General features: G+C 38.2%; 1 protein-coding gene across 1 annotated transcript in view; it reads right to left on the bottom strand.

Moving 5' to 3' along the window:
* rb1 (retinoblastoma 1) overlaps window positions 1-15,484 on the bottom strand; it is an 82,059-nt gene extending 66,575 nt beyond the window's left edge. The window contains exons 1-8 of the mRNA XM_015341909.2: window positions 15,198-15,484; window positions 11,932-12,052; window positions 9,847-9,950; window positions 9,259-9,393; window positions 5,618-5,656; window positions 4,320-4,387; window positions 2,230-2,340; window positions 884-1,035 (exon numbers count right to left, since the gene is read on the bottom strand). Of these exons, the coding sequence (XP_015197395.2) occupies window positions 884-1,035; window positions 2,230-2,340; window positions 4,320-4,387; window positions 5,618-5,656; window positions 9,259-9,393; window positions 9,847-9,950; window positions 11,932-12,052; window positions 15,198-15,322 (855 nt within the window). The 5' untranslated portion in view covers window positions 15,323-15,484. The remainder of the gene's footprint in view (window positions 1-883; window positions 1,036-2,229; window positions 2,341-4,319; window positions 4,388-5,617; window positions 5,657-9,258; window positions 9,394-9,846; window positions 9,951-11,931; window positions 12,053-15,197) is intronic.
* Window positions 15,485-16,423: the final 939 nt, after the last annotated feature.

The following is a 16,423-nucleotide window of genomic DNA, read 5'->3' as shown; positions in this document are numbered from 1 at the left end:
CTCGCTCATGGTGACATGAACCATTGTCAGCTTGGCTTTAATTGACGGATACTGCAAATTCAGGAGTGTCTAAAATTAAACTGCTGATTCAGTCAAGATTACAAAAAAGTGGCTCTATTGTGTTTAGCAGTTAGGGAAAAGGCTTGTCCCCTAATTTCAGAAACAGCTCAGGCATTCTCCTTATAAATGATGTAAGTAAATTACTCAAAGCATTTATTTTCTGTGATCTAAAATTGTATATGTTACACATGCAAAAGCTAACTGTCACATATGCTTATAATAAAACAGAACACATGAAATAAGAGAACTTCAAAGAAAAGCAGATGTTGGGAAATAATGATTCTGCACATAATTATGGTTAACTGTGAAAGGCCTAGGATGATAAAGCATTTCTGCCATGCAAAGATTAAAGATGTTTTTTGAAAAAAAAATAAAGCCTTTTTACAAAACCATAGTAACAATGTAACATGTGCAAAAAAAATGCAAGACATTTTTAAAGGGATGAAAACGGCCCTGAAGAGCGCAGTGGTGAACACAGTGTTGTACTGATACCTTACAGTACTGGGGTCCTGGGATGCTATCTGCATGGAGTTTGCATATTCTCTACTGGCTTGAATGGGTTTCTTCTGGATGCTTCACTTTACCCCCCCCCCAGTTCAAAAGATATACTGGTAGGCTAAGTGGCTTCTGGGAAAACTGTTCCTTTTGCAAGTGCGTGTGTCTGTGTTTAACACTCTGGGTCCAGCGATAGACTGGCATCCCATCCAGGGTGTGTCCCTCCTTGTGCCCAGTGCTTCCCAGGAAGTCTCCAGGCCCCGACCCTGAACTGAATAAGCGTTTACTGAAAGTGATGCGATGGCGGATGTGAGGAACCCAGTCCCACCTCGTCCACAGTACACTCGTTCTCCTTGCACAGGGCCTCCATCACCCGCAGGTCAGTGTCAGCTGGTTTGGGGGCAGCACGGGCACCCCTACCCAGGCCACGCCGTGATGTCCTTGTTGGGGTGGTACTATGAACCCCATTAGCAGCACTCTCTGTTTAGGAGGAAAGAAACAATTCCAGCAAGCGTTCACCATATGAACCTGTCAGCACTTAGAAACAAGGCCAAGGCCGCTAAGTTTGTTGAGTATCAAGTATTTCTCATCAAATAGAGATCACTGGATTTGTACCATTTACAGGGTCCATCAGTACTGGGTTTAACTTGGGTCCAAGCACATAACTTGAATCACAACAGCAAATGTAATTGATGGCCCTGCTCTTTAATTAACTCGCATTTTTTTAATTTGATAAGAGAAACCACCTCTTAACTTTGCAGTCAGATGGAATATTACTATTAAACATCACTCCCAAATTTCACAGAGGGCAGTTTAAAACATCCCCAATAAAAGATTCAGAAAATTCTGTCTTTGCACATTTTCTTCAGCACACATCTCAAGAGGGTTTTATCTTTTGTACACCATGTTTTAACAATGTTGTCATCAAGTGCTTTTCCATCAACTTCCTGCTGTTCCATGTGACAGCCCAGATTGGTTCGTGCTAGGCTAACTATTTGCCCAAAAACATTTTTGAAGACACCATGGCAAGGCGACAGAATGACATTCATCAACTTTGGCAATGATGACAGACATTAGAAATTGCATTATTACTTCTGTTGTGGTTTGGATGTCTGGGAAGGCAGAACTTCAATACATGTAATCACTCAGTATTTTATTTAAATAACTGCAAACTCTGACAGTATGTATTTTTTACAGATTATAATAATATTTTTTCACAGAGAAGACATCAGGACATTTAATTTTGAGGATCAATGCAAAAACGTATACTGTATATTCTCACTTTAGTTTTCCAGTTAGTTTTCACAGTTAATACCAGAGTGAAAAATAAGCTTTGAGGTTTGAGACCTTTAGTTTTCCAAATTATTAAGGGGATACATTTGTACATTTTCAGACAAAAAGAAAATCAGACATTTCATAAGATGTCTGTGATCCATACTGCTTTGTCAAATTTTTTCATGAGGTGCGGAGGCTACAATTTTGGGATATAATAAGTCAATCAGCTTAATTTTTCTCTGGCTTGTACACTTCTGAAAAGCAGTTTTATTATCTTATTTAATATTCCAAAATCTCCCAATATAGAAATATCATGGCGTGAACAGAGCTTAAGGCTGTCCAGCCTGATCCTCAACCTCTGAGCTCCTTTGTTTAGCTTCTATGATGCCTCACACTTACTGAAAGGCTCCTGGAGAACAGTGGGGGGAGAGCGCTTGATAAAGTACTCAAGGACACACAGCAGCAGTTGAAAAGAGATCACCAGGTCATCTTCCATCTGCAGCACATTTCCTGAAAGCAAAGGAAGATCAAAACACTGCCATCAGAGGCGGGGTGTCAATGGTTCCTTGGCCAGCGAGGACAGAGTCTGGCGGGCTTTTTGGGGGGGAGGGGAAGTGAGCTGGTTGCTCAAAAATAGAACAGAACTCACAAACACGTTAGCAATGGCAAAATGCTAGCAAGAGGAAATAGAGGAAATCCTTTGCCAAAAGTCAACAAGACTTTACAAGTAGGGTAAAGTTCCTTTTAGAAAAAAAGAAGACTCGCACGCAACAGCACGACAAACCTTTGCATTTTCTGGTAATATTGTGCAAGCACTCAGAACATGTTTTGTATGACTTGCTTCCAGCTTCTTTCATTACACAACTTAAATTATTCATATTTCATTTGTGGGTATTAATTTAAAATTAGGGTAATCCATTATTATTGTTGTATGCAAGCCCAGAGATAGGATTTTAAAATATGGTAATTTACTCAAATTTACAACACTGCATACAGTAGCTACCTGAGAAACCATGAGAAATCTCTTTAAAAACTTTTAGTCAGAGCACCCACTTCTTTCACCCTGCAAGCCCAAAGCACAGGTGACAGGCCAGTCAGAGTGGCAGCTGCTGTGCAGTCAGCCCAAGAAACTCTGACCAAATTTAAACCCACCAAAACCATGTTGTATTTGGGTAAAATATAGCCACAAACAGAAAATGTTTAGCATCAGCTAAACATCTAATCATTTCAGATTCAGTAATTTGAGAGAATTTTGCTATGTCTAATTGTTTTTTTTCCTCTCCGCATTTAATGTCACTGACTGCCAATCAACTAATTTTACAGTAACATGCCAAAGGTAGAGAAGGAGGACTTCCACAGAGCCTCACAGCAGAATTAGTACTGACTGTAGATACACAGTCCTGAGTCCCCAGGGTCTTGCTGAGCAGAATACTAGCTATATACATTTCTAAATGCCCGAAGAAACCCTGGTCACAGGAATCAGAACCAAAGTATCTGAGCTAGGAAGCTCAATCTACAGTAAGAATGAGTGCTTTTGCTGTTTGAACCACTCAGCGATTTTTGCTTTTAACACCTAATACAGCTACAAAGTTTTTTTTTTTAATCTAAGCTATAATCTGTAACACTTCTTTCAACTTCAAATAAAGCCAGACAACTTTTTCTGCATATACAGTGTTCATCGATGGAAGTGAATCCATCAACTTTTACACTGACTTTCAGAAATTCAAGCACTAAATTTAGTTCAGCAGCATAACTTACTAAAGAAACATCATAGATCTGGTTAAATGCTAGTTTTGCCTTGATGAGCCTGGCTGATGGAAGAGATCACATTTTTACAAAAAAGGAGTCACATGACACATTCACCTGACTATCGAAAGCAGCAACACTTTAAAATAGAAAAAGGCGACATTACTTAATGTCCTCTTCCTTCAAAAGGAAGGATGACTTAAACGCTGGTTAGAGTAGCTTAATTTAAATTTCAGGATGTTGCTTTTCACTGCAGTTGCACTATACAGTCTGGACACGTTTGTACACGTATGGTGTTTCTAAGGTTATTTTAACTGTTTATCAACCGTTTCCAACAACACAACGTCATCTGAACCAGTGGCAATTTAGCTCTGACTCAAAAAGCACTTCAACTTTTTCACTAGACATTTTTAAGTAGTAATCCTATGCTTAGAACAATTTTAGCAAGTTTATACAACAATCCAAATAACTAAGTCAACACAGGTGGCAAATGTTTTAATGCTCATACAACATGTTGGCCAAACTGCATTAGAATGCTGAACAGCCTGTTTCTCTGAAGCATCCAGAGAAAAGTCAATTTGTTTATCTCTCTTCATTAAAATAATACACAAACTTACATATAACCCTGTACAGCTAATGCACTTAAGCAGCATGTCAGATAAAAGCCAATTTCTGTTTGATTGCTAGACAGAGTGAGTAATGCTGGGGTCAGTAACCTGCATCTTACAGTAACAGAAACCAACCTTTTGCCAACAGAAATAGTGTCCAGCAGCTTCTCATAATCTGTTTAGCATCAGGTCCTGCATTTCCCCTGAAGAAAACAACAGAGCAAACATGAGATCATCTCATTAAGAGTTTCTTAAGGACAATATCCAGAATATTTGAGAAAAGCCAAATATTTGAGAAAAGTCAATTATAGCACTGACATTGTGGTAGTAATATTAAATACAAAGTATTAAATCATTTTCGCTAAAAGCTGACCACATAAGTTATTTTAGGTAAATTTAGGTAAAAACAAAACAGTCTGCCCACAGTTGTTTTTCAGCTATTTTATACACTTAAGCTGGTCACGCTTGCTACAACAATAAGTAAAATAAAATTATTAACCTAAGTTTTTACACATGGTCAATATGCAGACATTTTTCAGAACAGTTATTTGTCACAGTAAGGCATCAATAATGGTTACATGCCCTTGTATCAATTTTCTGTTAGTTCCTGGGAACTTATAGCAATGTCTTAAATAACTGATGAAAACACTGCACAAGATCCAACACGACTAACACATGCAAGACTAATGGCGACATAGAGGCAGAATCCACTTGCTCTCATTATCTCCATCCAGTTTACTGCATTTTAGTGTTGGAAAATAAAAACATTATTAATGTTCTGAGTGCAGTGAGACTACTGTATGTGTGTAACGATATTTAATACTTCAGATTATTTTAGATTTATTTTGAGAAAACACTTTACCTAGTATCCTTTTTCCTTATCCATTTTCACAAAATTTTTAGGAGAATATGTCTCTTACTTACATAAGAGAAAGGAACAAAAGAAGAATCTGAATATGGCTCTTGGGAATTTCCACACATTTTCAAAAGCAGCTTTGGGCTTCTTCAGTGATCTTCAACAGTGCTATGTTAATAATAACTAGTTGCTGAGCACTATTGCCTGACAGTTCCAATTTAATTCTGATGGGGGGTTTTACTGCATGGAGCTTGCATGTGCTACATTGGTTTAGGAGGATTTCTGCAAGGTGCTTTTGTTTCTTCACACCTATAAGACCTTAAGTTAGGTTTGGCAGTAGGGGGTTGGGAAAAGGTTTCTTTTCAAGGAGATTTTATAAGTGCAGGGTTTGTTTTCAGCACAACCAAATAAAAGGCTACCTGACCGTTTTGAAGATTTGTTTTAATTAAAAAGATAGTTCATTTACTGTTATTGCTTGTTTTTACTAATGACGCTTGAAGCCTTAAGCTTTTCTAAGAAAGAATATTCCTGGTATGTCCATTACTACTAAGGATGGAGTCAAATGGGTTCAACTTACGCATTATCAGAGACAGCAATGTAGATTTTACCACATGTCCTGAAAGAAAAGAGAAAAGGTTTAATCTAAATTTTAAGCAGTTTTACCCCACAAAGGCTCACTACTTTTTACAACACATTTAAGAATAAATTGTACAGCTTTAACGTACACAAACCCTAATAAAGAGTTTTCCCAAACCAAACCTTTGTAAATGTAAGGCTTTCTACAACTGGTAGAATTAAAATTTGACGGAATGCTGCCCAAGATTATATACTGAAAGTCCAGTTGGCTGCAAGAACTTGATATTAACAGATATTACAAACAGTAGCTTCCTGATTCATTAGAGAAGAGAGGAGATTGGGCTGCTGAGGCAGTGTCTAGATTTACCCACAGCTCCATCCAGAAATGTCTTATGGTCTTATTTTAATTTATCCTGGCACACAAACGTTTTGTTTCTTTTTCATTCGGGAATTCACCATTTTTGCAATTACCACCCAATTTGGAATAGCCAAATTGTTTTTCAGATCTTGGCCCATCACTATACACAGGGGAGAATGAGGAGATGTACGCTGCCTCCTCCAAACTGCGCATCTTCGAGCCACTTGTCTTTTAACTTGGCGCAGGCAAGAGCCCTGTACTGGAGGTGCGGTGGCGAATGGAGGAGTCGTCCCAATTTAAATAGGAGGAGGAGTCCCAAACTTACAGTGCTGTACTCCTGCAAGCACCTGGGTGACTGCAGAGGTCACTGTGTCACCAAGAGCACAGACTGTCCCCCCCCCCCCATACTTTGCTCATCCCACAACTGGCCAAGTGCAGCCTCTTGGTCATATCTGGCTATTGACACAACCCAGGTTTTTATCTGTAATAGAGCTCAAGCCTCAATGGGACATGTCCCATGTGATTCACTCAGTTAAAAGTGCACCTCACGTTTACATCTTTATACTGTGCAGCTAATGTCATTAGATCTATAGCTACGTATAGCTTCTGCATACTGTTTCACACATCTCTTCTTATATTCTTCATTCCTATCTGGAAAATTCTGAATGTGGTTAATAAGCGTCATCTTATTTACCCACCAGACTCGCAGGCGCATCCTACGAGCTGCAGAGGGAACTGTTGTTCAGTCAGCCAAGGATCCCACAACCGATAAGGCCTCACTCATCCCTAGAAGCACTCAGCCCATTGGACTCCACTACTCCACCCTCTTTGGAGCTCCTAGCCACTGGGCTCTAATGGCATGCCCAGATTCAATCTGGTGATCACTGACCTATATACACACACACACACATTCTGCAGAGCCCTTTTCCATTTAAATAGGCATGGTAGTGTTTAACACTTATTTTGCTGGATATAAAACACCATATCAAAACTCTAAAGGTAAATATAGGATGACCAGAGGGTGGGAAGCTTCTATCTAAAGTAAATACAGATTAACTCGTTGCCTCATTTTTAACACAAGTATGTTATGACTATTCATCAGAAGATTAAATAAAAGATGGGTCTCTCACTTTCTGAAAAAATATTAAAAGGACAGCATTTATAATTTTTTGAACAGCACAAACATAAATATCAAATCCTACCAAGTCTAAACACCACTAAGGAGCCTTCACAAGCAAAAAAAAATCTGCTGATCATACAAATCTTCAAAAGCATTTGGTCTTACATTTAACACTTTTCTGATAAAGGGGGGATTCATTCCAGTGGATGCTGACACTGTTAAATCTAACATTAGCTGAAAAAGTTACAATGTGATATACAGCAGTACAGCAGAAGAGAATGTGCTGCCAACAGAATCAGTTGACTCAAGAAGCTAATTGAAACATACTTGTATTTGCCAACTAAAGTCATGGCAGACGTGGTTGTTCCCTGTAACAGTCATTGTCCCTTCATTCTACCTTTGAAGACACTCCAAAGCCCAGGGTGGCTTTGGGCAGAGCGGTGGCTCTGTGGCTAAGGATCTGTACCAGTGGCTGGATGGTTGCCGGTTCAAATCCCGCAGCCGGCAGAGGAATCCTACTCCGTTGGGCCCCTGAGCAAGGCCCTTAACCCCAACTGCTCCAGGGGCGCTGTATAATGGCAGACCCTGCGCTCTGACCCCAGGCTCTCTCCCTATCTGTGTGTCTGTGTGTCTCATGGAGAGCAAGCTGGGGTATGCGAAAAGACAATTCCTAATGCAAGAAATTGTAAAGGGTTAATAAAGTGATATTAATTATTATTATTATTATTATTATTATTATTATAGGGTCACTGGGCAACTGAATGACTGCTCTTGCTCCAGCTTAGCAAGCACATACTGTACCACCTCACCTTCCACCAGCACTAGAAGATAAGCGTCTCCCCATCTTCAGGGTAACAGTTTTGGATCACCACAAAGCTAACTTGTAAGTCAATGCACTTCTGAAATAGGAGGTTTGGGTAAAGTAATGAAATAATAAAGTAGCAAAAGCCTTTAACAATTTAACCACCAAAAACAAGAAGCTGTTAATTTGGTGGTTTTTTTTTCACACCACATCTGCGGACGGAAAATAATTAACAAGTGACGATTATTGAGTTGGATGCACAAAAAACAAATGACGAAGTTCCAAATCCACCAATCCGAACAGAACAAAAACAACCTTTCGTGAGTCAAGGAAATTGAAGAATAATCTCATTATAGCTATAAGATTTCCGTGTAAAGCTAAAGCATTATAAAGCTAAGCACTGAAGGTGAGTCATCTTTTCCCAACAATGACGTGAGCAGGTTATTTCATACCTTTACTTATGGTACAGGACATGAAACTCTTTTATACTGTGACTAAAATACATTCAGTCCAACATTCAATGAAGCAACCGACTCAAATTAAAATTCAAAGTGATCACTGCTGCCCTCTAGAGATGCTATAATAAAATGTATCCTATCTGACCAAGAGTGAGAAGCCCTTATTCAGTTTTACTGAATACCTTTTGTCTAGAGAAACCATATAAGTGCTTGGATTACCAATCACGATTTGGGCTTAAGTGCAAACACCAGGTCTTTTTTCCACAATCCCTTATTTACCAGTGCTGAACCACAGGATGTTTGTCGGCTCCTCATTGATTTTACCGATTCTGAAAGAGCCAAATAAATACGTTTGCTGCCACACTGTTTTGAAAACTATTAAAGACCATACCTAAAAAGTCAGGAAGGAGACACTTTCATTATATTAAGCTGTCAAGCCTTAAGTGAAAGAAATGCAACAAAAACACCGGTGAGCTAAAAAAAAACTAAGAATGAAGAACAAAATCCTGTAAGTATGAAGAGTAAACATCAAGCATGTACCACGATACAAATTGATAAGTGCCACCATGGTATTGGATTCATCCAGGATAGTTGTTCAGAACAGAAAGAGATTGAGTGCAGATGCAGACTGTAAATAAATAACTATACCTTTCATCTTAGAAAACCAAATCTCTGTTTAAAAGTTATAATTTAGCATAAGTACATTTTTTATTTTTCACAATTGACCAGCAGTTTTAAACCACCTAACCAGCTTAACATCACATGACAGATTACCAGTTCAGCAATACAGAGGGTGTGAAATTTTACAGTTTCATTCACAACACAGTTCTTGACTTTCAAATAACACTGCCTGTCTGCAAAACAGTGTGAGGGAGCCCCTTAGTGGCCACAGTGCTGTACTCACCGTTCAAACCTCTGAAACAGAGCTAGCAGGACTTCATACTTCTTTTCAAGTCTGGACACTGCAGTATTCACTTTAACACTGATGGTATCCATGTTGATGTCCATCTTCTTCAAAAGGTTAAAAAACTCAACAACACTGAAAGATAAACAGGACATCAGATGGCTGTTATTTCACCCGCCACGTTCTAAATCATGTCCTCCTGTGTGCAATAAAACAGAATTTCATTCACTCTTATTAATTAATTACTAAAGGAAGGCTTCTGTTAAGCATCCACACATAGAAAATATATTATGTTTTGTTACCCACATTTTAAGCTGTAAATGGAATAGTTTAACCTTTTAAATAAAGGAAAGTCCATATACTGTATTCCTTCTGTCAACATAAGGAAGATGCAGTACATCGGCATACAGGTATACTACACTGCTTGTTAAAGAAGTTAAAGGCATTGTTTAAACTCACACCACACCAGCAACATTTCCATTTCTCCAATATCTTGGTGGAAGGGCTAAACTGACTCTCAGTCAATCCCAGATCAAACAAGACGAGAAAGTAAGTGGGTGACCATGTGGAAAAAACTGAAATACTCACTTCAGACCCACTGTCTTCTGTACCTCCGTGATTGTGAAAGTCATGGCATCCAGGTCTGTAGCAGCTACAAATATACAGGCACCCCAGTGTTTGCGGCTGGTGTCCTAAAGCAAATTCAAAAGAGAAAACGGGAAGAGTTTTTTTTAACCTTGTATTTAATAGAAGCATTCTAGGGGCAGATATGGATTATGCAGAGTTTCACAGTACAAACTAAACTGAACCATTGCTGCATAAAGACTTGCAGTCTCTTTCCAAGGGCAAAACTTTCACTTAACAAGCAGGCTTTGAATGTTTCAGGTTTTATTTTAGAATATTTCACATCCATTAAAACTATTCAACTTGATTCCTAAAAGCTATAAGCTTTTTTACCTTCATTTCTTGATCAAGACTCTTGAGAAAGTGTGTAAATACAGAACACATACAACAACAATTTCTTATTAAAGAGGCTTTTTTGTAGGTCACATTTATACATTCCTTATCCTACTTTATTTTTTTCTTGTTTATGTCCAATGTAGCCTCTAATTATTTTCCCCTGATAATTCACCAGATGTATCAAGGGATGTTAAAACTGTATAATAGACTACAGATCAACTTGTTTGCTCTTGAATAAAGACGATGACTATGAGGGACAATATTCAAGTCAAACAAATGAACCTCTCCTGAAACAACTATATAACATGAACCCAAGAACCTATGGAAACTAAAAGACTTAACAATAGGTGGCACTTTTACTCAGAAGGTTATGAGAATCTGAAGCTGATACTCTGGTTACTTTAAAAAAAAAGATAAAAGAGATCCTTATATTAGCTACTAACAACCAAACAGTAAACCTTTTGTCTTTCTTATATCCTTATCCTTGCAAATTCGTGTTTAAGGATATGACCATCACATATGCAGTATACACTGACAGGAAGTTTGTAATGTCTCAAGAAAAAACACGTTATAAATTATTCAGTTAAGATAAGGAATCCGCTTAATTATTAACTGAAGATTAAAAGGAGGGAGAGAGATAAAATAAGGGGCTAAGAATCTGTGCCTGTTGCTGGAAGGTTGCTGGTTTGTATCCTGCAGCCAACAAACAGAGGAATCCTACTCCACTGGGCACTGGCTGACCCTGCGCTCTGACCCCAAGCTTTTCTCCCTCTCTGTGTGTCTCATGGAGAGCAAGTTGGGGTATGCGAAAAGACAAATTCCTAATGCAAGAAATTGTATATGGCTAATAAAGTGATCTTATCTAAATAAATGTTGTCAAGTTTTATAAACAAGACTGTCCTTTAGCTATATTTACAGTGAGGCCACCCCAATACAGGGTATTCAGACTAAGCAGGAGGTATTGTACTGAGTGGCACCATATTTGACTGGCACAGTGAAAAACAAAATAGCAACTGAATCAAATATTTAAACATTTACAGTGCTGCAGGGATGAAAATCAGAAAACCCTTTGGTTCTAAAATTCTACACTTGAAATGGTTTAATAACCAGAATTTTACCAACACTTTTTTAAATACAAATTTGCCTCATTCATTAGAACCTTTCATTCAAAAAGACCTTAAAACACTTCACATACAGGACAACATCCACTTCATTCACCAGTGAAATGTCCCACCTGGGTGATAGATGGCAGTCATTCTGCGCCCGCAGCCCATTACACAGCAGATCATGTGGAGAGGTGAAAAACAGCTTCACCAATTAATATAAGAAGGAACTTAAGGGAGGTCAGATTGCACAAGCCCAGCATGGAATTGAGGCATTACACACTGGGGTGAACACCCCCATTCTTTAGAACAATGACAGGGGAACCTTAACTTAAGGTATTCTAAAGGATAACAGAACACTGTCCCCAGTGCTTTTGCTTAGGAAATTCTGGCTCAGGGGAATGACTGCCACCTGGTGGTCCACTACCATCACTTGCATTGGCAACTCAGTTTTCCTTGGAGGTCTCCAAAACCCAGCAGTGAACAGGCCTAGCTTTGCTTAACTTCTGAGATCTGAAAAGTCAGGCTACAGAGGTGGTAGCACTGACAGGCACCTTTAGGATACTGGCTTCCATATCATCATGTATCATATTTCCTCTCCAGTACTTACAAGAACAATATCCACCGAGGCCACCATCGTCTCCCATATTTTCCAGGCCAGGTTGCACACCTCATCTGTCACTCTCAGCTCCTGGCACAGCGAGACAAATGGGGGCTCCTTGTCTTTGTGCCTGAAACAACAATAGCTTGGCCTGAAAACTGCAGTATGGAGAACTCATTACACCACAACTGTTGTACTTGAAGGCCTTATTTGGAGAAGGCAAAAAAACATCGCAAAGACCAGACAAACCATAAATATATTCCTACAGGAACAAGCAGTTATTAACTACATACTGGAAAGGAAAAAAGAACCGGTTATGCAATGCTGCTATGAAGTCTATAAAATGATACAATTCTCAATTCTCCACAAAAAGGTGGATGCTGCACATTGGTGGAGGTGGAGGGGAGTCCCCATTACCTGTAAAGGGCTTTGAGTGGAGTGTCCAGAAAAGCGCTATATAAGTGTAAGCAATTATTATTATTATTATTATTATTATTATGAATTAATAAGCTACAGAAACAGCCTACAGTCTCTTGACAGTGAGAACTAAGCATCCCAACCTATGTAACAGTTTTACACAAGGAGAATTTTGTCTGACCACAAAACTGCTTCAATTACCTTCAAGACCAACAGTCTTACTAAAAAAGTGTGATGGAGGATAAATCCACTGATTCAGTGTACATAAAATATGCTCCTCACTACAGTTAGTCAACTTTAACCAAAAGTAAAATGCATGTGAATTAATTATCTGTTTTAACCTCCCCGAACATATCCGAAATGGATAAGTTCTAAACGCTCCTCATCACCTTAAAGGGGACGAAAGCTTGGGCTCCTAACTACACCTGTGAACCGTTAATCCTTTGAAAACACACATCGGTTGCCCCTTTTGGACACGGGCCTTGTTTCAGTACCAAGTGAGAGGCTGATGTTCAGAACAATTGGAGATCTAGATCTAAAAAGAAATAGTTTTTGATCCCAGAACAGTTGATCACTTACAGGTAGTAATCCACAACAAACTTATCACTCAGGTTGACTCATATTAATACTTAGGTGTACACATAGACCGTTACCTGTGCGGGTCACTCATGTTGAGAGTGTTTGCTCCAAAGTTCAGCAGCATGTCAAACCAATACAAACATTCCTTTGTTCCACTATCCATTAATACTGTCAATGCAAATGTCACGGATAAACACAATTTTGACTCTTACCACCCACTTGAGTGCAATATGTTTTTGTGATGTGTTATAAATGTTACATGTTGTTATGTGTTATACTGTGCAATAGAATGATGCGGAATGTTTTGCTTTTTTTTTAATAGTATAATGAGCAATGTTTTTCTTATTTTTTGTAATAGTCAAATGTGCTGTTTTTCTTCTCCCTTTTTTTCCTGCATGGGTCAATTAAATCTTATCTAATCTATGCTTTTCCTTCTGGTGCTCAGAGAAAATACTTTTTGTCGTCATCTGCGGAATGATCGCCCAGTCCACATCAGACCACTCACTTTTACATTCTAGCTTTTAGTTGTATTAACTTATGGTTACCTGTCTCTTTCAAAAGTTTTATTGTATGGTGGCGTGAAATGATGCATCATTAAAGGTGTATTAAGAATAGTTATAAACAGAGCTCCATGCAGAGTCCTTTCAACTTAATGATTTTTTTTCCGTGCTTGCTTCTCAGTCTTCTTGTTTTGTACAGGGGCAGCTTGCATACTATGACAGTTTTAAATTCCTGATCTGAACACTTCCCCTTCAGTTGTTTATTAGTCTTATGTGAAGCTGTAAAGCAATATTTCCTCTCAGTGTTAAATAATTTGGTTTGATGGCAGTATTTAAGCCTCAACAGATAACGGAAACGTCTTGTAGTATTTAGCAATGAAGCAGATTTGCCTATTTACTATTTTATTATTATGGAGTGGAATATTAATTTGTGCCATGTGTTCTTATTTAAGCTGTAATTAACACAATAAATATTGCTCGATTGATGTACACATATAAGGCAGATTATCAAGTCATTACATTATTCTACACAGGTGGTTAAGTGCTAAAGTGTCCAAGATTTTTTAATATCCTCACACTGTAAGAATTAGACTAAAGTGATAGTTTATTCATGAAGTCCAGAGAAACTTTGACATTGATGCTAATGTCCTACAAGTACATTCCCTATAAACTGATAAAGACCACACATTTAGTTAGTTAATTAATAGAGACAGAATATAGAACAGAGCAAAAAGAAATGTGTAAACATGCAAAGCCAGAATAAGCTTCCTAAACTGCTGATGCAGTGCAATCACAATGATCCTGATAGCAATATCCTAGTGGGTTGTATTTTCACATCTGACTGGCATCAAGACCATTGCTTTAGTATCGAATTAAGACAGTCCTCAATAGGCACTGACAAAGACAACCTACTGGACTTTTTTTTTAGAATCAACAATAAAACATTAATCAGAGAATACAAACGGTCAGTAGATTTAAAATTGAGAACAGGAGGAACCTAACACAAAGGGGTGTGGGTGACAGCTTTTTAACAATATTGTAGTATTTAAATCTATAAATAGATTTCTAGAATAAGTAATTGAAGCCTCTCTGATCTTTAAGAAACTTCAGTGGGTCACAAGGAAGCTCCATTCTCACTAAAAGTGATCTAACTTACAAATCTTACAAGAGGCATATCTTAACATGGAAAGGACTATGAAGCGCTGGGTTAAAATATCATTATAAACACTAGAGACTTCATATTGAGGTTTAAATGTGCATTTTGCTGATCTAACGCTCTGCACAAACTAAGTTTACGCTATCGTACTTTAGTTATATTTCAGCCATGATATCCACCTACATACTAAACACAAACTGGGACTGAATATCTTTCTAAACTTTAAACTCCATCTATCATAAGCATATACACGTAAAGAACGTCTGTTTGGCCGGAGCAAAGACGAAAATGTATAATTGATGAGGACTGGAACCTATTTGACAAACACAGGAAACAAAAACGGAATCTTTTTCACCGGCTAAAGGGGAAAGAAATCTACGAAATAAAAACATCGCGTAGTACCTGCACCTCTTGCATACGGAAGATGAGTAGTAGAACAGAAAAACCCAAGTGTCAGCCTCATTCATGAGACTTAAATCTCTGCGCGGCTCAAAGGCAAACATAACGGGTCCTACATTACACACTCTCAAAAGGTTTACACGCAGCATGACAGCTGGTCAAGTAAACCCAGCTCTTCCTCGTGAAACAAGAGAGATTTTCGATTTCTTGGCATCTGCTGTTACCTTTCAAGAGAGAGCTGGGGGATCCTACCCGGCGTCCCGGGGACACCGACGCGGTTGGTGTGTTTATCCTCCGCAGCCTTAGAAAGCTGAGCGCTCGGAGCTGCGCTGCGTCTCTTTGGAGGCATGTCAATGGCTTTAACAAGATCCGAGTGCAAGTGTAATAGCGGAGAACCACTCCTGGAATCGGCGTCTTTGTCTTTGGATACTTTTTTGTTTGTTAGTATTAAATCCCCCCCCCTACACGTTTGACAAGAAGTACTTCTGGTTTCAACTGATTCAGAGGGCACTTAAACCGCGGGAAAACTGCGAAATATCCTCCCTCCCTGCTCCGTCACTTCCTGTGACATTTAGCCACTGGCCAGAGAAAGAAACTTGTAACTCATTTTGTAACAGTCGTAAGAATGAAAGAAAAAGTTAAACTTATTTGTTTACATAATAAATTGGTATTGTTTACATGTAAACATAAACCAAAGTGTAAAAAAAAAACTCTGTAGTGCTCCGGACGAGACATGTTATTTTGTTGAAAAAGCCGTGGAATTGTTTGAAATCTAGCACGGTCCTCCCCCTTTTAAATTATGGCACATGAGAGTCGTGAAGTACACTTGGAAGTTTTGAAAACAGGTACCCGCAAAATCTTTAACACATGATATTTATTTTTCTGCCGTTGTACTGCACGGTCATATAAATGAAATAATTATTTCAAAACATATGATATTGTTCTCTGTATCCAAGCAGTAAATATATATTTTGTGGATTTGTGTAAATGTTATACTTTGGATAATGTTTATATGTAAACAATATAAATTAATATAAAACATTAATTTTAATCAGAATTTACCCAGAATAAATCTAATTCTTCAGTGGTTCCTGATATATTTGGAAAACGTTTCTGTTATGTATATTGCACACAGAATGATACTGCAAAGCATTTTAAATTATTTTAAATTCCTTATGTAAAACTATATACCAGTTAAAGTGTAATGAAAATTATTAAAAGACTACATCAACCCCAGTTTTTTCACATTTGTAGGTTTGGTTATTCTTGACCTGTTCTGTTTCTTACATTTCATAATATTTGTAACCTGTTATGCTAGACAGATGCTGGTGCTTGGTTTTCATTGTTTACATTCTTTCAAGAAATATTCATTTCTTGCTACTTTGAAGAAAACACTGGGCCTCAGGACAGTTATGAAAGGGGTCTTCTGATAGTAAGATTGAGATTGTGA

Source organism: Lepisosteus oculatus, chromosome 5 (genome assembly GCF_040954835.1).
Source record: "Lepisosteus oculatus isolate fLepOcu1 chromosome 5, fLepOcu1.hap2, whole genome shotgun sequence".
Taxonomy (NCBI): Eukaryota; Metazoa; Chordata; class Actinopteri; order Semionotiformes; family Lepisosteidae; genus Lepisosteus; species Lepisosteus oculatus.
This window is presented reverse-complemented; position numbering and strand designations above follow the sequence as displayed.